The following is a 24,350-nucleotide window of genomic DNA, read 5'->3' on the forward strand; positions in this document are numbered from 1 at the left end:
ACACCCGCCATATGTCATACCTCGATTGGCAAATGGAAACAAATAAGGTCATGGAACCCCGTGTGATAACTCAGTTTTACCGAGCTCCAGATAAATAACGTTCGGTAACAATAAATTGCTTTTATTCTTAAATATAATCGGAGAAAAAAAAATCAGTTTTATTATCAAAATCCGCCGGAACGTTTAATTATTATTCATCACTTATTCCTTATTCAATATTTATCCAGTCCACGTCCTTGTGATCGCCAATTTGTACCAAAATATGTCTTCGCGGTGCAAACACATACATATTCTAGCGTGAATATATCGTGCGCACAACGCATATCTTGGAACGCTATGTAAGCATACAAATGTAGCATTCGCGTAGGACTCCTGACATAGTTAGTCATAATATCTCTGATCTTCGAAGTCGTGAACATGTTCATGAAATCTTCTTGTTTACGTCTTCCGTCAATATGTTCTACAACTACCTGTAACGTTTTGTTATAATATGTTTGAACATGGCCAAGTTGTCTATATTAGAGGAAGCTTGGTGAGTTTGATGGTCGTGGGATTCAGTCTTGAGGAAAATTGATAGAATCGTAATGGTCGTAAAAATTGGGACATATTTTCTGTCAAAACATTTGAGACGATTACCATGATTCGTTCGTATTTCTTCTCAAACAAATAGTTCATGAAATGATTATGAAATGGAAAAAGAGAGTGATGCGAGTAGAAAATTCAAAGGTTTTGATGGAAGAAACGTGTTAACTAGCGGATGTTCAAGACTTGTCAAAAAACTCTTTCAAGGTTTTCAAAATGCAAACTTCATTTAATGTCTTTCTGGAATAAACCGTATCCAAATAAGATTATTGGCATTAAGAATATCAATGATATACCACGTAATATCACGTTATCATAAGACTTGACAGCGAAATGGCATAAATAGTGATCAAATTGTTGATAGTCAATCATTTGTCTTGATCCATACGCTTTTGGTGCCGATAATATCTGATAAAGTGAGGTTGTAGGGAATTAGTGCTATAACTTATTTTTTTAATTATCATTTTCAGATTTTCAAGATGTACGCTGCAAGTTTCCTGGGATTCATTTTGGTTGTCGCCACTGTTCCAAGTTTCTTGTTTATAAATGGAGACAAAGAAGGTAGCTATTTACATTATCATGTTATGTTCCTCGTAACATCAAATGTTCCAGATTATCCTAAATCTGATTTTCAAGATTTAATCAGGATTCTTGTAATTGAATGTGAGTGTAAGGATAGGATATACAGCTAGATTGGTGTAATATAATCTTCCCTTGAATGTACGTATTACAATTACAAATACGGTTGATAGTTGATTGCGGTGTTGTTGTTTTTTTTTTTTTTTTTTTTTTTTTCATTAGGAGTCCGCGGTGGCCGAGTGGTTAAGGTGTCCGACTATTTATCACTAGCCCTCCTCCACTGGGTTGCGAGCTCGAAACCCACGTGTACAAGTTGCCAGGTACTGACCGTAGGCCGGTGGTTTTTCTCCGGGTACTCCGGCTTTCTTCCACCTCCTAAGCCTAGCAACAGAAAAAACAAACCCAAAACAGTCTGTTTATTGTTCATGAGAAGATTTTAAAACTCACAATGTCGGGAACAACGTGATGACCTCAAACAGACTTATAGAACCAGGACGATCACACATTGTCCTGACTATGCAAGACTGAACGCCAAAGTCCCATCTGGACAATCACAATATCTCTGACTGTCAAAGGCCGGTTAAGGTCGGTCAGACATGTCCCTAACTGCCAAAGATCGACTTGGGCCGTTGTAATGTCTCTGACTGCAAAGGGTAGATTTTGACCGATCACCATGTCTCTGACTGGCAAAGGTCAATTAGGGCCGATTACCATGTCGGCGGACTGGTGTTCATTTTAACCAAGATACATTACGCCATCAACCATTTTAATTACGTCATCAAGTAACGATCATCCTTATATGATTAGCATTACCAAAATTAAAACTTGATTAAATATCTACAAATATTTCAAATAACAGTCCTTATCATTATATTTAATAGTTTTACTTACATTGTTAAGCAAAAAATAAATCATTTTATAATAAACCTGATATAGCCTTTTGATTTCGGTCAATACGTGGTTTTATTTACCTGAAAATATATCTTCGTCTTCGGTCGATATTTCTTTCTCTGCTTTTTAAAACCGTTTCGAGACCAAAATCAAAGGCTATAATTACATAGTTTATAGATGATTGATCGAAATCAAATTCTTAATCAGAAATTCATATTATGTTGCATTGCATTGAATATAATTGATGCTAATTGATAATGATGTCGCAATAAGTTTACTCTCTATCGGTATTGACAAATTTTAGAATGAACACTGTGTTCTTTTTTAGATTTTGAATGGTGCATGTACAAGTTTTATACCCAGACGAAGTCCTGGTTTGACGCAAAAGCAATCTGTGAGGAAGGACATATGACCCTAGCTCAGATTACGGCAAATTCACAGTATACCTATCTCTATAACCTGATGAAGAGCACCCTACCGTCTTTGTTTGCCAGCCCTCCAAGGTCATTATTGTTAAAAGGAGGTTTATCAATTATATTACCTTACCAAAAAAATGATATGATTGTTTTCATTAGTTATGCTATAGTTATATTGATCACAGTTATTCCATCCATTAATCAGAAGTAGAATACAAAGTATTACATTTAGATCAAACATAGTATCAAATAAACGAACTAATAAACTAATATTGAATTGTGATTACAACAAGACAGAATAACATAACTGCTAACATCAAATTTAAATTAATTTCTGTATATGTATTAAACTCATTGTGAGATACCTTGGTAATGCTAGTATGAACCATGACACGATCAAGTAGGGGTATGAATGTGGAAGCCGAATTCTTCCAATAGTGTGACTGTTCTGATAAGTAAACAATACATTCTACAAACAATAGATTATACTAACGATGAAATCTACAAACAATGCTTTCTACCAAAAAATGGATTCTATAAACAATGCATTCTACAACCAATGTATTTTACAAATATTCCATTCTACACACAAGGGATTATACTAACAATGAATTCTACAAACAATACGTTTTACAAAAATTGGATTCTACAAACAATACATTCTACAACCAATGCATTCTGCAAAAAACTATGCATTTTACAAACAAAGGATTATCCAAACAATGTACTATACAAACAATTCATTCTACAAACAATTCATTCTACAAACAATGCATTCTACAAACAATTCATTCTACAAACAATGCATTCTGCAAACAATTCATTCTACCAACAATGCATTCTACAAACAATGCATTCTACAAACAATTAATCCATCTCGTAAATTATGTAAATCTATTTGTAGTTAATAAGGACACATATCATTATATCAGGGTTTAAGTTAATGAAACAGAAATAACTCTGTGTTTCATCACACTTCGATGTTTCCTTCAATAAACTGTATATTTCTAATTTAGTAACGTTTGGTTGGGAGCGTACAAAGCCAAAGATGGGGAAGCCAAGTGGCAAGATGGCTGTTCGGGAGTTGATGCCAGCTACTTAGAGGAAGACTTTGAATCCAAAGAAGCGTGCTTTCTGTTAGCGGTCGGCAGCGTGTTGAAAGCTGAGTCATGTACCACTGAACTACCGTATGTGTGTCAAGCATCTACATTAGGTAACTATATACTATAGTAATGTAATTAGACAATATAGTGCAGATAGTACACATACATTTTAGGCAATATCTATTAAAACCATATATTGTTCTTCTAATCGAATTGAAAACTTGATTTAATTTTGAATTACATTCACATGACATCAAATGATAGTCATAATATTTCAGAATAAAAACAAATCACGTCAAAACCCTTACATGGATACTATATGTGTCGTGCTTTTCTACAGTCAAAACTATGTCATTTTTATAGAAAGTTCGTACACTGTAGTAATTTTTTTTATTTTTTATTTATTTATTTTTTTTTTTTTTTGAAGTGTTACACATTATCAATGATTCCCATGAAAGATATGTTTTTATTTTCATTATCTTAAGTAAAATAAGATTTCTTTACATGTTTTTCTCGATATGCGTGCTTATGTTTTGCAGAAATTGACAAATGCTTTACCCGAGTGAACGTTATGACTGATGTGAAAAGCGCTGTCGTAGAAGTAAGTGAAATTTCATCGCCGCTCGATTGTTACCCAACGTGCATAGCATTTGACCGTTGTGTTGGATTCAAATATTCATCTTCTACGTGTTCTTTACTTGAATTCTTCACCGGGACATCATCATTTGCAAAGGGAACCCTGTATATGAGAGGTAAGTATCACAGATGTTATATGGGTTGTTTTTTTTTGGTTTTTTTTTTTTTGGGGGGGGGGGGGGTGTTAATAATAGGAAGTCCCCGTTATGAAATTAAGCATTATTTTTGTTATTATGACATAGGAACGTAATAAGTATTGTTGTTATAAAAGAGCTATTTTTTAAAAGTAAAACGGATGAAGAAGCGGCTTGATCTCACTGATAATGACCAGCTTGTTTTGCTTCATTAATCATAATTTAGATTTGTTCTGTCCTGCTAGGTTGTGAATTTCCCATCTGATAGCATTTTGCTTCAAGTCTAGGTGTGTGCTTAAACAGTCAGTGTTAAAAGTAAGGAGTACAAAAGGGGAATGTGCCAGTCTAAGGGTCAACAAAAGGTTCTGTCGTAAAAAAAAGATATATTTTCATAACATAAGCGAGGCGTTACACAGTTTTGTTATGATACATGATATTGTATGTATGAAGATCAATTTATAATTACTTAATCTGTTTTGATAATTTCTAGATAATTCCTCAGTATATCAGTATAGGCAAATAATGCACTGCATTTCCTTTGTAGATCTGCTGAGAACAAACGCTCCAAATGACGTCACAGGTAGCATAAGCGACCTCCAAAACATATGTTCTAATTCTGTGTCAAAACTAACTCAAATGACACCAAGCAGTACAACATCGACAACTTCCAGTAGCGTGTCTACATCGACAGCCCCTAGTAGTGTGTCTACATCGACAGCCCCTAGTAGTGTGTCTACATCGACAGCCCCCAGTAGTGTGTCTACATCGACAGCCCCCAGTAGTGTGTCTACATCGACAGCCCCCAGTAGTGTGTCTACATCGACAGCCGTCATTAGTATAACTTCATCGACAGCCGCAAGTAAACTGGCGGGCCCTGCTGACCTTCAATCTAGTAGTCCAGAACCAGTAACAGTCGAAAAATCGTCGTCCGAGTCAACATCACCACTTACCACTCTATTCACTTCCGTCTATACGGAAACAGCAACAATTCAAGGTTGGTTACAACAACATCAATATATCCTACTGAAACGGTTTTTGTTTGTTTATTTTTTTTAAGTAGTAATAGTTCTCATACATACGGAATTTAAAGGAAAGTAATCAAATGTTTTGGTAATTAGTAAAAAGAACCATAGCAACACAGAGTCAGGATCAAACAAAACAATCAGTTGATATCAGAAATAAATTTGACGAATGGACGAGAGAGCAAAAGTTTAACTTGCCCTAAAGACTTCATATACTTTACAGATTTGATATGTATAAACCAACATTACTTTGATAGAGTAATATGAGGATGCCAAAAGGAGACACAATTAACATGCTTGTCGAGTCCGAATATAACGGTTTTGTTGAAAACCATCAAGTTCAACATTTGAATTGCAATATGGCCATAATGATACACACAATCAGAGCTGTTCTGCGTTATACACTTTATACAAGGATAGCAACGTTTTAATCAAGTTAATAATATGCACCTTCTTGACACAATTGAAGTTTCAATTTTCGTAACTAATACATCATGAATATATCAACATGCACCTTGCAATTGAATATAAAGAGTTAACGTGATAAGATAAACAAACTATTAACATGGAAAATAAACAACCGGAGTTAAAAACACAAACATGTGTCTACTTTCAGAGACAGAGACCCCGCCCATGTCCTGCAGCCACTGCTCTTGTATAAAAAGCAAGCAAATTGGCCTAGATGAGTTGAAGGAGAGCATCAGTAAGTTAAAGGAACAGCTGAGCGTCAACCGAAAGGAACTGTCTTCGTTCAAACGTAAACTGACGAGTGCCCCCGACGACCGACAATCTGCAGCCAACATCGGTTATGTGGGCACACTGATCATCTGTTTGATTCCTGGATTCATCATACTCCTGGATATGGGCAGATTCACGCGGGAACTCCAACACTTCATATCACGCCTGAGAAATTCCGATCGTACAGTTGAAAACGCTACTCCTCTCAAATGCATCTGAACACTCCTGGCAAACATTTCTCCGCTCAAGCGGATCTGAACACTCCAGACAAACAGAACTCCAGTAAAGCGAACCTGAACTTCTTGATAAACATTATTGAAGTCAAGCGTACCTTTGCAAATCCCTGCTGATATGGATGAGATAATTTCTTTTATTTTCATAGTGTATGATATCAATGATCAGATATCCAATCAAGCCCTATTTATTTGACCTTGACACAGCAATTTACAAGTTGCTTTTACATTACTGATATTAATTTAGTTGAACAAAAAAAAAAATTAAATCTTTTTTTTTTTTTTTTTTAGTTTTATGTTGTTATATTTTCTGTCTATCTTTCTCGAATTTGGTACGGTAGTATTTTTCTAAAGTGTAAATCATTTCAGCAGTACAATATCGCTTGTTTTTCATTCGAAAACATTTTCGTTTGTTTGTTTGTTTGTTTGTTTGTTTGTTCGTTAGTCAAACTTTGTACTTGTGATACCAATATCTAATCCATCCTTGTAATTGTGTTACCAATATCTAATCCATCCTTGTAATTGTGATACCAGTATCTAATCCATCCTTGTAATGGTGATACCAGTATCTAATCCATCCTTGTAATGGTGATACCAGTATCTAATCCATCCTTGTAATTGTGACACCAGTATCTAATCCATCCTTGTAATTTTGACACCAGTACATGTATCTAATCCATACTTGTAATTGTGACACCAGTATCTAATCAATCCTTGTAATTGTGATACCAGTGTCTAATCCATCCTTGTAACTGTGATACCGGTATCTAATCCATCCTTGTAATTGTGACACCAGTATATAATCCATCCTTGTAATTGTGATACCAATATATAATCCATCCTTGTAATTGTGTTACCAGTATCTAATCCATCCTTGTAACTATGACACCAGTATCTAATCAATCATTGTAATTGTGATACCAATATCTAATCCATCATTGTACTTGTGATACCAGTATCTAATCCATCCTTGTAATTGTGACACCACTATCTAATCCATCATTGTACTTGTGATACCAGTATCTAATCCATCCTTGTAATTGTGATACCAATATCTAATCCATCCTTGTAACTGTGATACCAGTATCTAATCCATCCTAGTAATCGTGACACCAGTATCTAATCCATCCTTTTACTTGTGATACCAATACCTAATCCATCCTTGTAATTGTGACACCAGTATCTAATCCATCCTTGTAATTGTGACACCGGTATCTAATCCATTCTGGTAATTATTTCACCACTATCTAATCCTTACTTGTAATTGTGATACCAGTATATAATCCATCCTTGTAATTGTGATACCAATATCTAATCCATCCTTGTAATTGTGATACCAATATATAATCCATCCTTGTGACTGTGACACCAGTATCTAATCCATCCTTGTAATTTTGACACCAGTATCTAATCCATCCTTGTAATTGTGGTACCAATATATAATCCATCCTTGTAATTGTGCTACCAGTATCTAATCCATCCTTGTAACTATGACACCAGTATCTAATCCATCATTGTAATTGTGACACCAGTATATAATCCATCCTTGTAATTTTGACACCAGTATATAATCCATCCTTGTAACTGTGACACCAGTATCTAATCCATCCTTGTAATTTTGACACCAGTATATAATCCATCCTTGTAACTGTGATACCAATATCTAATCCATCCTTGTAACTGTGATACCAGTATCTAATCCATCCTTGTAACTGTGATACCAGAATCTAATCCATCCTTGTAACTGTGATACCAGTATCTAATCCATCCTTGTAACTGTGATACCAGTATCTAATCCATCCTTGTAACTGTGATACCAGTATCTAATCCATCCTTGTAATTGTGACACCAATATCTAATCCATCCTTGTAATTGTGATACTAATATCTAATCCATCCTTGTAATTGTGACACCAATATATAATCCATCCTTGTAATTGTGTCACCACTATCTAATCCATCCTTGTAACTGTGATACCAGTATCTAATCCATTCTTGTAATTAATATACCAGTATCTAATCCATCCTTGTAATTGTGACACCAGTATCTAATCCATCCTTGTAATTGTGTTACCAGTATCTAATCCATCCTTGTAATTGTGACACCAGTATCTAATCCATTCTTGTAATTAATATACCAATATCTAATCCATCTTTGTAATTGTGACACCAATATCTAATCCATCCTTGTAATTGTGACACCAGTGTCTAATCCATCCTTGTAATTGTGACACCACTATCTAATCCATCTCTGTAATTGTGTCACAAGTATCTAATCCATTCTTGTAATTTTGACACCAGTATCTAATCCATCTTTGTAATTGTGATACCAGTATCTAATCCATCCTTGTAATTGTGTCACAAGTATCTAATCCATCTTTGTAATTGTGATACCAGTATCTAATCCATTCTTGTAATTGTGACACCAGTATCTAATCCATCCTTGTAACTGTGATACCAGTATATAATCCATCTTTGTAATTGTGCTACCAGTATCTAATCCATCCTTGTAATTGTGACACCAGTATCCAATCCATCCTTGTAATTGTGTTACCAGTATCTAATCCATCCTTGTAATTGTGAAGCCAGTATCTAATCCATCCTTGTAATTGTGAAGCCAGTATCTAATCAATCCTTGTAATTGTGAAGCCAGTATCTAATCCATCCTTGTAATTGTGAAGCCAGTATCTAATCCATCCTTGTAATTGTGAAGCCAGTATCTAATCCATCCTTGTAATTGTGAAGCCAGTATCTAATCCATCCTTGTAATTGTGAAGCCAGTATCTAATCAATCCTTGTAATTGTGACACCAGTATCTAATCCATCCTTGTAATTGTGTTACCAGTATCTAATCCATCCTTGTAATTGTGAAGCCAGTATATAATCAATCCTTGTAATTGTGAAGCCAGTATCTAATCCATCCTTGTGACTGTGATACCACTATCTAATCCATCCTTGTAATTGTGATACCAGTATATGATCCATCCTTGTAATTGTGACACCAGTATCTAATCCATCCTTGTATTTGTGTTACCAGTATATAATCCATCCTTGTGACTGTGATACCAGTATCTAATCAATCCTTGTAATTGTGACACCAGTATATAATCCATCCTTGTATTTGTGATACCATTATCTAATCCATCCTTGTATTTGTGTTACCAGTATCTAATCAATCCTTGTAATTGTGATACCAGTATCTAATCCATCCTTGTAATTGTGATACCAGTATATAATCCATCCTTGTAATTGTGACACCAGTATCTAATCCATCCTTGTAATTGTGATACCAGTATATAATCCATCCTTGTAATTGTGACACCAGTATCTAATCCATCATTGTAATTGTGATACCAATATATAATCCATCCTTGTAATTGTGGCACCAGTATCCAATCCATCCTTGTAATTGTGAAACCAGTATCTAATCCATCTTTGTAATTGTGACACCGGTATCTAATTCATCCTTGTAATTGTGATAATTATGATTTCATCCATCACTTTAAATGCAGCACCAGTATATAATCCATCCTTGTAATTGTCATTATAGGACGTGCCAGGTTTTTTTTTTTTTTTTTTTTACGAGTTCAATAAACTTCTGTGTAGACATTAAAAGTGAAAATAGAAAGACCACATATATCGGTATAAGAATGGGTAACATATCTTCTACTAAGCCATAAAATAAATTCCAAATCATCGAATGGAACTTCCCTATCCTGCCTAGTACATTGTACATCGCTAAAAACAGGGTCATATCAGTTACTTTTTAAACGAACATTAATGTTCGGTTATTGCCATCAAGAACTGGACTGAGAAATATGACCATATTTGGTAACCACATTCACCAATACGCCATCTACTGTCTAGATCTGTTCCAATGAAATATGGCTGCGCCCATTGCCTTACGCTTCAAATAATTTACTTGCAAAAACATATTCGTTTTATGTAGTAGTTTTACCGAAAATGTTGAAATGTATTCAGTAGATGTTTTCAAGATGCATACGATTTGAGAAATGCATAACGCTAGCGAAATGTGAAGACTAAATGAACCTGAACTTTGCGAATAACTCCAGGTCAATATATTTATGTAAACAAATATTGCGCAGGCGCATTCGTCTCCGTATGTTTAGAAAGTTTTGCTCTTCCGTGTTCATTCCAAAACGGCTGACATTATATAGCATAGGTCTGCAAATATGTCCGCGATTTACTTAAATGTGTAATATATGTATTCTAGAATGTTACAACATTATCAACTAGATGAGTATTTCTATAATTTAGAGAAAGAAATGTATCAATAACGGCATACGAGACGATATATTGTATCATACTATAGGTTACTGTACATGTTTGCGAGAAAGGTAGATACTAGGTGGCATTTGTGGTCAGGGTGACTGGTCATAGCGTTAACATTGTCATCGATTTCCATATTCCATTTTCCTTTGACGAAAACGACCAATAAATCAAATGCAAATGATAATATCTTGTTGCCATGTGCACGGGATTGGTTGTTGTAGGCGATACTTGGAACGTATTTACTGTTGTAAGGGAGATAACTGCAAGATTACGGAAATCAAACGTTAAACCAATTTGATTGGTCGATTCTTCCATGACTTTGGCAATGGGTTTACAATCGAAGTGACAGATACATTGTAACTACGGCAATATTCAGATGATATCAACAATAACACTTTTAGATACGTGTGGTTGGCAGTTGTCATGTTTAAAATGAACAATTATATAGCTTGTTTTTATTTCGGCAAAGTCGAGAATATTTACTGAAACGGACCACAGGTGAAGCAGACTTGGAAATACCGAAACGAAGAAAAATGGGGCTTAATTATAATATAAATTGGCATTATTTTCAGAGAATTGACCCACATATATGTTTTTTCAATGCCTAATTGTATCATATGTAAAATATTAGAGGTTTACGAATTTTAAATTAATTTTTCATGTGCGAATCGCGGCCCGATTGTCGTTAGAGTTGAATTACCGAAATGGCCGATAGTGGACCCAAATCGATATTTTTACGAGAGAATGGACCCAATATAGGATCTATTAATCTTTGGTGTGTGTATAGAGACCATATGCATTTTTTTCCTTTATCTGGAAGTATTTTGAAATAATTTGCAAAATACCGAATTCACGATCAAATAAAATATTTGTCGTCGTCAATTTTGTAAAAATGTGTTTTACTCATGTTTAACTCACGACTAGTTGAAATGTCTGTTGCCATGTTATAATTGGACAGAATTCGCCATCTATAATGTTAGGCTTTTTAATTAAAAGATAATCTACCATCACAAAATATTCAACATTTGACACTGTGCTTGTATGACTTTGTTGGGAAAGAGCAATCACATTATGTTCCGGTAGAAGAAATTATCAAAAAAAATTGATGTTCCAAAATTAGAAAAAAAAGTTACCGATTTCCGTAGAATCTCAAAACCATTGCCACACAACTTGCAAAGTTTCTGTTCCGTGTTTGATTTCACAGGGGCTTGTTTTCTGAAATGTTAAACTAATTCTAATGAATACCTAGAATAATGAACCCGTTTGGCTTCAGTGAGGACCTGTAATTCGCAGCATTCAATTGATTTTTTACTCAATATTAGTTTTTTTTCCAGCAATGCTAAATTCATTTTCCAACAATATGTGATGAAATATTTGTGATGTCATGTTATGAGGCAGAATCCGCCATCTGTATTGTTAAGCTTCATACAGTTCAGTTTCCGATCCACATTTACCGTCACAGGGGACTGGAAATTTTAAAACATCAAAGACAATACCTAAAATACATAATATGTACAAAATATCTAAAAGACAATATCTAAAAGATATGATAATAAGTTGCAGTGTGAATACGTTTACTATTTAAGTCTTATGGAATTTTGAACGAATTTGGAACACAAGTCTTTGAAGTTGTGATGTTGAAGCTGTTGATTTCGGCAACACTATTGGGATATAAGTCTTACTATTGAACGGGTAAGCGGGCTTCAGGTGATTTTTTTTTTTTTTTTAGTTTAGTTGTTAAATCTCTTAAAGGGGCATTCCTTCATTCGGACATCAGAAACATGGACAATTTCTATTGATGAAATATATGTCCGAACGATGATTATATAAGTATTGATGAAATATATGTCCGAACGATGATTATATAAGTGTTTGTGCCAACGAGTAATGTAATTAACGCCGAAATGTACAGGGGAAAGGCGTATCGTATACAAATACCTATGTCTCTGTGGTAATTAGTGATAGTTCGGGTCGAATTAAGAATGTTCAGGACTTAATACTCGAAGAACTTTGGTTTATCTTCTGAGTAAAACTGTCGTATTAATGTAAATGTGATAACTTTTACTACTTGGAAAAAATAACTTTTTTCCAGAAAGTTCAATTTTGATGACCTAAACTTTACTCAAATGAAGGAATGACCCTTTAATCAATCATTTTCTACATTAAACTGTAATATAATGATATTGCCATCAGTTTTGTGATGAATTGCACAATGGTTTAGAAATACTCTTTAGATTTGTGTGGGTCACAAGGGGGTCAAAAGACTTCTAAATAATCAAGTTGTCTAGAATCATTACTATTACGTGTACCTTGCCGGGATCAACGCCTGAAGAGTGCTGTTGAACTTCTTGTTATAACTAAAAAGGTCCAGTGTCATTTCATCAAAACGTGCTGAAAAGTAAACATATCAGTTTCAGGTCAAAACCTTGATGAACACTTTAGGTTGCAGGAGTATATATTTGATTTATAGGAATGAAATCAGGCACAGTATTAAATAAAAAAAATTAAAAAAAAAATTAAAAATAAAATTTTCGGACAGCTTCGAAAATGAAATTAAGGCCGAGCAGGAATGAGAAAACCTAGAACTCCTGTCTGATTCACTTCTTGTCGCCTTTCGGTAGTTAAGCAGTTTGTGTTATTTGCTATACCTTAGAGTAGTTCTTCGGTAAGATGGCGGCAAAACAGAGTACATTGTGTACATTGATTTGTGATAACATGGACAATTACGGAAGCCCTGGAAGGACATTTTGAGTTACTACTTATTACTTATAACTTATTAGTTATTACTTATTTGTTATTACTTATTAGTTATTAATTACTAAATTATTGTATAACAGTACGTTACTTTATCATATCGTCAAGATAAATGATGTTGTATATAAAGGATGTTGTTCATATCGATCCTTTTAGTGTAATTGAGTAATAAATTGTCTGATAAAAATCCCGTTTTTAAACAAAACGTACTTAGTTATAATTCATTTAATTTGATATTTCTTCTTTGTAATTTGTTATTTGTTATTTGTTAATTCTTATTTCTTACTTGTTATTTCTTATTTGTAATTTCTTATTTCTTACTTGTTATTTCTTATTTGTAATTTCTTATTTCTTTTTTCTTATTTCTTACTTGTTATTTCTTATTTGTGACTATTTATTGATAAGAAATAAGAATTAACAAATAAGAAATATCAAGTAACAAATAAGAAATAACAAATTAAATGAATTATAACTAAGTACGTTTTGTTTAAAAACGGGATTTTTATCAGACAATTTATTACTCAATTACACTAAAAGGATCGATATGAACAACATCCTTTATATAAAACATCATTTATCTTGACGATATGATAAAGTAACGTACTGTTATACAATAATTTAGTAATTAACAACTAATAAGTAATAACAAATAAGTAATAACAAATAAGTAATAACTAATAAGTTATAAGTAATAAGTAGTAACTCAAAATGTCCCTCCAGGGCTTCCGTAGACAATAGGCGCAGGTGTAAAATTGCACACCAAGAAACAACAATTGATACTTATTAGGTATGTGATAACATTGGAATGTTTTGTAAATGTATTTATATCTGTCAATAAATGTTTTCGACTTTGTACATTCTGTAATTTTCTTATCTTTTTATTTCTATTTATTTATTTATTTATCTATTCAAAAAAAAATTATTGACTTTTTTTTTTTTTTTTCAAATGTTTAGGAGGGATTATATACTATATGGTTGTTAAATTTCACGGGAGTAATATTTTTGCGACCGTACTTATGAAACCGTTAGTATCAAATGTCAATCAACACTAACTTCTTAACATTATGCAGTAGACACTGCTATACGTTTTATGTATGTATATTCGCTGGGTACTTATTTTCTGCTATATTCATTTCCCGCGAAAATTCCAGCTACACAGTATTGTTCAACTTCGACCATATTTATTATATATTATTTTTAGACATATCTAACTTAATTGACTACAAATCGTCTGGTGGTGTGTTTATATCAGTGCTATAATAGCAGAAGAGTCCAGGACTATGTTGAACTTTATACAAAACATGAACAAATAAAATAAAGTCGTGATAAAAAGAAACATACATAGGATACGAACACCGTCTAGTGAAACATTTGTAGAAAAAAAGTGTGGTGATAATTCATTGGTGTTCAGTAGATTTTTTTTTTTTTTTTTTTTTTTTTGCTTTTTGGTTTTTTTGGGGGGGGGGGGGGGGGAGGGGCTTGAGGAGAGGGAGGGGGGAGCTTTTTATTTCCAGTGATATCATTCGTAGCCGAAAAGACAAGTGCCCACAAAACAAAATTTTCAAAATCCAAAAATTCTGAGTCCTACACAATTCAAAATTTTAACACGTAATATGTAAACAAACAAAAAAAAGAAAAAAAGGGGGGGATACAAATTTTTGAAGCCCATTCCGTAACGTAAAATAAAAATCGTTTTCATTTGTTTATGTAAATATCATAGGGCTGTGGGCACAAACATCATATTGCTAAGAGTGGATGTCATTTTGGAGTCAATCAGACAATGAAAATATAAGCATTAGGCTGTTGAGATCGTTCAATTCAATACCAGCAACACCTCACAGCGAATTTTGTCTTTATACCGAGTTTAACAGCTCGCGAAGGAAGCTCCCAGTTGTTTATAAGCTAAACGGCAGCAGATAAATGTTGCAATAAAAATTCGAACTATCTCCGAGATATAATTTGTACATGCCTCGGTCAGAATCTACTTATGGATAAGCAATTTTGTAGCTTAAAGTACACACCCACTTTTTGCGACCCTCATGGTCCGCCATATTGGATAAAAAATCCTCAACGGGTACACGAGAGTACTAATAGTGGGTAGACCTCTGACGTATCAGCGAATGATGGCGCGAGCCGTCCGTTATAAAGACATCGTTTAGCCACTCACAACACACGTGTTGAAGACACTTGTCCACGTATTACTTGTGTAATACAATTGCGAAATATTACATTTTAATGCATTTGTTCAACAGTGTACTTTGTTAAGACATCTGTACATGTATTTCTTATAAAAGACACCGTTCACGTAATACTCGTTTAAGACACCGTCCATGTATTACTTGTTTAAGACACCTGTCCACGTATTACCTGTGTAAGACGCATGTCTATGTATTACCTGTTTAAGACACCTATCCGCGTATTATCCGTTTAAGACACATGTCCACTTATTACCTGTTTAAAACACCTGTCGATGTATTACCTGTCTAAGACATCTGTCCACGTATTACCTGTTTAAGAACATGTCCATGTATTACCTGTTTAAGACACCTGTCCATGTATTACCTGTTTAAGACACCTGTTCATATATCACCTGTTTATGACACATGTCCATGTATAACCTGTTTATGACACCTGTCCATGTATTACCTGTTTAAGACACCTGTCCATGTATTACCTGTTTATGACACCTGTCCATGCATTACCTGTTTAAAACACCTTTCCATGTATTACCTGTTTATGACACATGTCCATGTATAACCTGTTTATGACACCTGTCCATGTATTGCCTGTTTATGACACCTGTCCATGTATTGCCCGTTTAAGACACCTGTTCATATATCACCTGTTTAAGACACATGTCCATGTATTACCTGTTTAAGACACCTGTCCACGTATTACCCGTTTATGACACCTGTCCATGTATTAACCGTTTAAGACACCTGTTCATATATCACCTGTTTAAGACACATGTCCATGTATTACCTGTTTAAGACACCTGTCCATGTATTACCTGTTTTAAGACACCTGTCCATGCATTACCTGTTTAAGACACCTGTCCATGTATTACCTTTTTAAGACACCTGTCCACGTATTACCTGTTTAAGACACCTGGCCAAGCATTACTTGTAAAAGACATATGTCCAAAACTGGCTTGGTTAAAACACGTGTCCACTTTTTACATGTTTAAAACACATGTACGCGTATTACTTCTTTAAGACACTTAACTAAATATCACCCGTTTAAGACACCTGTCCACGTATAACTTGTTTAAAATACTTGTTTGATAAATTTTCGAAGTATTGCTTTTTAATGCATCTGTCCAAATGTGTACTCGGTTAAGACAGCTGTCCAAATACTTAGAACCAAGTACTATAGTTTTACTTGTGTGGCACCTGTCAAATTAGTATCTGTTTAAGATATGTCCTCAGATATAACCTGGTTAAGACATCCTATTTTCCAAGTATAACCTAGTTAAGACACGCATTGTCCAATTATTACCTAGATAAGACATCTGTCCGTACATGTACAAGTGTACATATTACCAGGTTGAGATATCTGTCCAAGTACACACTTGTCCAAGCATTACAGATGTGCCTGCTTGATATTTTGCATCATGATTATGTCATAAAAATTGAAATTTTACAAGTAGGTTATCAAAGTATAAAATCCATTCCACAGAATATATTCTTATCAGGATTAAATACGCGATTCCTGTTCGTTTTGAAATGTGTATTAATATTATTGTATTTTGGTTATATATAGATGCGTTACCTTTTGTAAGTTTTTGGTTTGTTTTATCTGACGATTTAACTTTTGTTTTGCTTGATATATTTCATTATTATTATTTATTTATCATTTTTATTTTTATTATGTTTGCCCTACTTTAGTTTCGCCGCAAGCCGGATTCTTCTTACGGTTTTACGGATCTTTTATTACGCACTTTCCAATATGGCCGCCCCCATCAAGTCAATGTGTGTTTGGATTTTGTAGAAGGTCGTCATGTTAGCGATCATGAGAAAGGTAGCTCCGGTGACAAGGAGGGGGAAAGGCTGCTGTACATTTAGGAATAATCTTTTTCCTGAGACAGTTAAGTGTGCTTCTACACATGAACTTCGATCAAACATCGCCACTTGCCACCGGCTACGAACAGTGACAACTGGCACTGAATCAAGTTATTCCAGTAAAGAAATAGAACCCCTATTTCAGAAACGCTACATTCCTGTGCGGACGTGTTACGATCTTTGGTATGATGTCCCTAAAGCAGGTTTGTCCTTTGATGTTGAGTACTATGATTCCTGCCCAGATGAGTCGATCGATCCCTGATGTACCATTAGTGTTGGCTCTGCATGATTCGCCTGGAACCGCAGAGGACTTGCTCCCCGTTTTAAACCTATTAGCGAGACTAGGATACAGAGTCATAGCTCCAAACTTCCCAGGTAACTACTGAAATAAAGATATGGTAACCACTGAAACAGAATCCCTGTACATATGTAAAAGTGGAGGGTACACTTAAACATTGTATACTGTAAATCACTTATATTTCGCGAGTACTTAATTTTGCGAACTCACCTCATTCAACTTATTCGCAAAAACATAATTTCGCGAATTCTGATCTCGAAATGACTTTAAGTTCGTGAATGACGTTCACAGGTCGGCGATATTTCCATTTGGAGAATGAAGTGATTTGTTTTCAATTTAAATAAAGCTTTCGCACCCGTTCAGATGTAGTGTTTTGTGACATAAAATTACAATCTGATATAAGTATATAATTTATCATTCTTTTATTACTTTAACGACGATGTCTGTTCACCAACCTAAGGTTATGGTAGATTCAAATTGGATGCCACTTATTCTTGTCATTCTTATATAAATATTCGTGAGGGATTTGAATTCGGGTTTGACTCTACTCGCCAATTAACGCGAAAATAAATCCCACACGAAATATAAGTGATTTACAGTAATTGAATTGGCAAATGATCATATGAAATCAGAGCTTACAATAGAGTTTTTTTTTTACCCATAACAGCGTGTTATTACTGGATGATGCATTAAGCGTTTGCGTGACAGGTACGCTACTTTCAACAATATGTTTATAAAATGGGTCTATGGAAAAATTACTTGGACTATGGGATTTCAATTTTCTGTAGACATATTGTCTAAGGAATTTTCATATATATACATGTACTTTCATACACTGTTATTATAATAAAAGTTACATCAACTTTAGCTCTATTAGGTTTTGAATCATTTCAGGTTATGGTAAAACAAAATGGCTGAACTGGAAAGAGTGGAATGTCTTCACAGGAGCTCTGGATGAAAAGATGCTGTTTGTGTTTGACTTTCAGTCAGCATTAGATATACGGAGGTTTGTAGACATTTTGATCAAAACTTGACAGAAACTTAATGTGCCCTATATGTAGAATTTTATAGTAATTAAACATTTAAATATGGCTTCCAATCAAATTTCTCTAAAAAAAAATATCAGTTTAACAACTTTATATGGCTTGGATATTATGGGATGGGAGATAACTCTTTCTTGAATGGAAATTACCTCCCATTGAGTGCGGTTATAGTTATGGGAAGGGTCAGTTAGCTCTTTGTTGAATAGAAATTATCTTCCATCAAATGTAGTTATGAGAAATTATATTCTTAATTTCAAACGGAAAAAGAAATGAATACCAACGTAAATGGCATAATAGCTCTTTTCTCATGCAAAGAATAAAGCATCAACCAATTATATTTATGTATACCCTGCTAGCTGGCATATTTATGCCTTTACCGGGGGTAATTATATACTAGCATCAGGTTGTCCATCCATCTGTCAAGATTTTTTTCTTTATTTTATTATTTTTATGGCAGTTGTCTCCCTTTCCCTATGTTTTTAGGAATAAACTTCACCATCCAACATTCCCTAGTGAGTTTCCAAAACTTCTGTAGTCCCATATGTAAACACTGTGGTTATGAACATATGTATTCCTACTGCATTGATTCAAATTTTCTTACAGCAGTTATTCCCTGTTTACTTTTATGTCTCTACACAGAATCTTGCCTATTTTCTGAAGCATAATTTCACATCATTCGAACAGGTTCAATAATGTATTTATGATTTTTTGTCAAACTGACTGGTTAACCATAAAATCTTAATGAAGAAGTGCTTTTGGGCAGGGTGGAAATCAGGATTTGTGGGGTGAGTATTAGTCAGCCATACTGGAGACAGTTCTAGTTTGTAACTGTCATGTGTGTTACTGTTACAGAGTAGACGTGGTACTGGGGCACGGTTTGGGCTGCAGTACCTGTATCGCTCTAGTGGGAACAGACAGCAACATCTACAGATCGACCGCCCTTCTTTGTCCAGCGGAACACACAGCCCTCAAACCAACCAGGTAGGTTTACCACAGTACAGAATATCTAAAGAAACATATACTGATAATTGCTTTTTAAATAAGGAAATTATGCTCAACAATATGACTTTTCTGTTGTTTATCAAGCCACCCTATATGGAAAGAATGCATAATTTGTAAATGCCATCTCTTTTTAATTTACGACTCTCTTGGTGAAATGTACTTGAAGTGTCTTAAAGAACAAATTTTATTTTTCATAAACCTTTCAGTCCATAAATGTAGTTAAAAGGTTCTGCACCATTTATTATTAGTTATACAAGATACTGATGTTTTGTGTAAAATTCTATCAAGATGAAGCATCACTGCTTTGTAGTCAAATTGGAATAAATAAATCTGTTTTCGAATTTTTGGCACATTTTTTTTCATTTATCACATGAAACCTCAGTTGTCTTGCTGTCATTCGGCTGTAACTACACCAGGATAGACCTAGAGGCCTCCTCACCTCACTCCTGAATGAATCAGTTGACAAATCTGTTTATTTACTACTTTTGTTGTCTTTCAAGTCTTTATTTATTTATTTTCAGGGGACGGTTACGGTATCAGAACGCTTTAAGGCTAAGTAACTTTTGGGAGATGCTACAAACGCGCCCATTTGTTTGGTTATATATGATGTTAATGAAAGGTTCATACGGATATTCTGGATATACTTCAATGCAAGTGATTGATGCCGCCCGGACTATAGCTGGCAGTCGCTATAAAACGGTAAATACTTTAACTAGGTCACTAGTTACCTATTGTCTTCACAGGTTAAAATGTTTACCTTACTCTTTTGTTCATTCAATTCCTTAAAACAGTAATTAGTTGTTTTGGCTAGTTCCTTTAAACAGTAATTAGATATTTTTGCTAGTTCCTTAAAACAGTAATTAGTTGTTTTGGCTAGTTCCTTTAAACAGTAATTAGATTTTTTGCTAGTTCCTTAACAGTTATTAGATGTATTTGCTAGTTCTTTAAAACAGTAATTAGTTGTTTTGGCTAGTTCCTTTAAACAGTAATTAGATTTTTTGCTAGTTCCTTAACAGTTATTAGATGTACTTGCTAGTTCTTTAAAACAGTAATTAGATATTTTTGCTAGTTACTTAAAACAGTAATAAGCTGTTTTTGGTTAGTTCCTTAAAACAGTAATAAGCTCTTTTTGCTAGTTCTTTAAAACAGTAATAAGCTCTTTTTGGCTAGTTCCTTTAAACAGTTATTACTTGTTTTGGCTAGTAAGAGCTGAATAATGGTATGGTTGAGCATGATGGCTCAATCAGTTGAAGACCAGCTTTGTTTGTTTGTTTGTTTGTTTGTTGTTTACTGGGGTAATGGCCCCAAGAACAGCCAGGGTCATTCTTAGATAAGCTCAACCTATAAAGTGTTTCAATCCCCAACCAGAGCAGCTTTGTCATTCTTGTTGTATCCTTAGCCAGACATCATACCCCTTTTTTCTGGACTGGATGTGATGGGGTCCATGTTTGATGTTCAGTGAGGTAGCCACCAGCTACTACAAAGATACTCCATCTCAAAATGTCCCTGGACAATCAATCTGAAGCGATTGATGCAGCAAACAAACAACTAAATTATCCACACAAAAATCTTTGTTATTAATTTTTGATTAAAATGTTTGTGATGTGAAGCTGTGTTTAAATAGTCGGTTTTCATTTACCAGTTACAGGCATTTATGGTGAGACTCCAAATGCAAGATCTGCCATGTCGTGTGGTGTACCACGGTGTAGAGGATAGTAAGGTACCCCCTGAAGTATCTAGGATGTATGCCGAACTACTGGGCATTAAGCCCGATGAATTCTTAGTATACCACAACGACAGGAAAGTCTCCAATCCAGGTGATATTTTCAGTGTAATGTTGTACTCTTTTCAGGTACAAAAATTGTTAAAAGATAATTATCTCAAAATCTTATTCTAGTTTTTTCAAACATGTGACGAAAGGTTGCCCTTTAAACAACACCATGGTGCAGTATTCCTCTATAACGAGATCACGCATGGATCTCAGAAATTGGACTACTTGAATATTTTTAATATCTTACCGTTAAAAGCAAGCTGAGCGAAGATGGCATTATCTAGAGGTCCATGAGCTAAGAGGCCAGGAGCGGGAGGCGAGAGCGAAGAGGGCCAGGAGCGAATAAGTCCATGGAGCGCAGAGGCCAGGAGCGACGAGGGCCCAGGATGCGCAGAGGGCAGGCGGGCTATATCCAGGATCCAGGGCCAGATCGAAGAGGCCAGAGCGAATAGCCAGGATCAAGAGGCCAGAGCAAGAGGCCAGGACGTGGAGGCCAGGATCGAATAGGCCATGGTCGAATGTCCAGAGCTAGATTCCAGGAGCCATATGCCAGAGCGCAGAGGCCAGGAGTGTAAGAGGCGAGGAGCGAGATGACAGAGCGAAGAGCGAGGAGCGAAGAGCCAGAGCGAAAGGCAGGAGCGAAAGCCAGAGCGAAAGAGAGAGGCCAAAGAGGCCAGGAGCGAAGAGGCCAGGAGCGAAGGCCAGGACCGAGGCCAGGAGCGAGGAGGCCAGAGCGAGAGGCCAGGAGCGAGAGGCCAGTGAGCGCCGAGGCCAGGAGTCAAAGGCCAAGGAGCGCAGAGGCCAGAGTAAACTAGACAAGAGGCCAGGAGCGAAGAGGCCAGGAGCGAGGCCGAGCGAAGGGCCAGGACTCCTTGAAGGGAAAAAAATAATTTTTAGAAAAGGCATTGCTAAACAATCATTTACCTCTGTTGGGTTTTTAAACCCAAAAAAAATTGTTTAAGGTTTTTTTAAAAATTTTTAAAAATTTCTCAAATATTTTTTTTCAAACGGGCCCAAAAGGGCCCCAAACACGGTGAAAAAACCCGGAGGGGGGGGAGGGGCAAAAGGGGAGGAGGGAAAGTGAGAGGGCATTACGGGAAGAAGAGGGAGCCCCAGAGAAGAGGGCCAGGAGCAAAAGGGAGGGAAGCAGGAGCGGGGGAGGAGAGCCGAAGCGGGCAAGAGCCGAAAAAGTAGCCAAACGAAAGCAACCCAAAAATTGGGGAAAAAGGGCCGGGGAAAAAAATTAAAGGGAAGAGAAAAATTTTTGGAGCCTTCTAAACCATTGATTCCCTTTTTTAACCAAAGGCATTTTCCCAATACGAAAAAAGCAGACGAAAGGCCAAATTTAAAGGGAGAAAAGGAAAGAGCAAGGTGAAGGAGCAGAAAAGGGCCGAAGGGAAACAGGGAGGGCAAGAGCCAGCGAGGCAAGAGGCCAGAGGCAAGGCCAGAGAACCAGAGGCCAGGGGAAGAGGCCAGGAGGAAGGGAGGGAGGGAGGAATAGCCAATCTAACCAGAAAAAGGGGCCCCTTTGAGCCATAGCAATGCCTCATCCTTATCCAGGATGGGGATAAGTCAGACCAGATTAAGATGGAGACAAACTATTCATAGCAATTCATTATATAATTTTCCATTTATTATTATGTCTATTCCATATTCAATTACTAATATTCCAGGCAATGCCATATTTTGCCCAAACCTTTCAATGCATAGAGTGGGCCCGGGAAATTTTGGGCCAAAATACCATTTCAATATCCAAGGGGAAGTTTGGTTAAAACCCGGGCAAATTTTCCATTCTAGGAAACCAGTGCAATTCAAATTTCATTCCGGCCAAAAGCCATTACGAAACCAAGCAATTTCCCGGGGAGGCCAAGAAGAGCCGAGGCGAAGGCCCAAAGAGGCCAGGAGCGAGGGGAGAGGGCCAAGGAGGCCCGGGGGGGACCCTGAGGGAAGGCCAAGGGAACATAAACCAAGCAAACCAGGAAGAAACCAGGGGAATAAATTTTTAAAAGGTAAAGGGAAAATTAGAAAGGAGCAGGAGGAAAGCGAGGGGGCAAGAACAGCTGGGGACAGAAACGAAGCAAGAGGGAAAAAAAAGGGAGGAAGGCCAGAGGGCCCGGCAAGCCAAGGGGAAAGGCCGGGAGAAGGGGCCAGGACGAAGAGCCGGGAAAAAGGGGAAGGGAAAATTAAATTCAAATGCCCTCCAAACCCTTATTTAGCCATATAGAAAATAAATTGATTAAAAATAATTTAAAAAAATTTTTAAAAAAAAGATAAAGAAATACCAAAGGGGGCCAATTTTTAGGGAAAAATGAGAATGTATAAAAAACGTGTTCAACCGAAAAAATTACAGAATTTTTAACAATGATTTTTAAAAAATTTTTTTTGGGGAAAAAAAAAGGAAAGGGAAAAAAGAATGGAACCAGACCTTTAAAAAATACAAAATTGAAAACGGAATTGGGAAAAAAACATTAAAAAATTTAAAGGAACCAATTAAGTAAGGCAAAACCCCAAAAAAAAGGAAAAACTTTTTTCAATAAGAAAATTTTTAAATTGGCTGAAAGTTTATTTAAAAATTTTAAAAAAAAATTTGGAAAAAAAAAAAACATTTAAAAAAAAGACTAAATTTCCGGAAAAAATTAATGTTATAAAACCCGAAAAAAAGGGTAAGAAAAGGGGAAAAAACAGGGGAAAAAAATGAGAGAAACACAAGTTGAAACCAGAGAAACAACAGTAAAAAATGGGCAAACAACAAATAAGCTAAGGAAATAACTGAATAAACAACATTTACAACTAGA

At 35.6% G+C, this 24,350-nt stretch overlaps 3 protein-coding genes across 3 annotated transcripts; all 3 read left to right on the forward strand.

Moving 5' to 3' along the window:
• Positions 1-500: 500 nt before the first annotated feature.
• On the forward strand, positions 501-6,559 carry LOC117336718 (A-agglutinin anchorage subunit-like). The gene is made up of 5 exons (XM_033897331.1): positions 501-532; positions 3,485-3,681; positions 4,111-4,323; positions 4,886-5,335; positions 5,980-6,559. The coding sequence occupies exons 1-5, from the start codon at positions 501-503 to the stop codon at positions 6,318-6,320; spliced, it is 1,233 nt and encodes a 410-aa protein (XP_033753222.1). The 3' UTR covers positions 6,321-6,559.
• A 10,750-nt stretch (positions 6,560-17,309) lies between these two features.
• On the forward strand, positions 17,310-21,808 carry LOC117336400. Its single transcript, XM_033896909.1, has 5 exons — positions 17,310-17,816; positions 18,634-18,745; positions 19,635-19,763; positions 20,306-20,483; positions 21,427-21,808. Exons 1-5 carry the CDS (start codon positions 17,627-17,629, stop codon positions 21,679-21,681), a joined length of 864 nt encoding a protein of 287 aa, XP_033752800.1. The 5' UTR covers positions 17,310-17,626; the 3' UTR covers positions 21,682-21,808.
• A 337-nt stretch (positions 21,809-22,145) lies between these two features.
• Positions 22,146-23,094, forward strand: LOC117336719 (octapeptide-repeat protein T2-like). The gene is made up of 2 exons (XM_033897332.1): positions 22,146-22,361; positions 22,861-23,094. The coding sequence occupies exons 1-2, from the start codon at positions 22,146-22,148 to the stop codon at positions 23,092-23,094; spliced, it is 450 nt and encodes a 149-aa protein (XP_033753223.1).
• Positions 23,095-24,350: the final 1,256 nt, after the last annotated feature.

Source organism: Pecten maximus, chromosome 10, assembly GCF_902652985.1.
Source record: "Pecten maximus chromosome 10, xPecMax1.1, whole genome shotgun sequence".
Taxonomy (NCBI): domain Eukaryota; kingdom Metazoa; phylum Mollusca; class Bivalvia; order Pectinida; family Pectinidae; genus Pecten; species Pecten maximus.

Excerpts from the sequence above, each read along its gene's own strand:
- LOC117336400 (XM_033896909.1), top strand. The coding sequence starts at position 17,627 with ATGATGTCCCTAAAGCAGGTTTGTCCTTTGATGTTGAGTACTATGATT. Across the intron at positions 17,817-18,633 it reads CATAGCTCCAAACTTCCCAG|GTTATGGTAAAACAAAATGG; the intron begins GTAACTACTGAA and ends GAATCATTTCAG. Across the intron at positions 19,764-20,305 it reads ACAGCCCTCAAACCAACCAG|GGGACGGTTACGGTATCAGA; the intron begins GTAGGTTTACCA and ends ATTTATTTTCAG.
- LOC117336718 (XM_033897331.1), top strand. The coding sequence starts at position 501 with ATGGCCAAGTTGTCTATATTAGAGGAAGCTTG. Across the intron at positions 533-3,484 it reads TCTATATTAGAGGAAGCTTG|TAACGTTTGGTTGGGAGCGT; the intron begins GTGAGTTTGATG and ends TTTCTAATTTAG. Across the intron at positions 4,324-4,885 it reads GGGAACCCTGTATATGAGAG|ATCTGCTGAGAACAAACGCT; the intron begins GTAAGTATCACA and ends TTTCCTTTGTAG.
- LOC117336719 (XM_033897332.1), top strand. The coding sequence starts at position 22,146 with ATGACAGAGCGAAGAGCGAGGAGCGAAGAGCCAGAGCGAAAGGCAGGA. Across the intron at positions 22,362-22,860 it reads CAAGGAGCGCAGAGGCCAGA|GCATTTTCCCAATACGAAAA; the intron begins GTAAACTAGACA and ends TTTTAACCAAAG.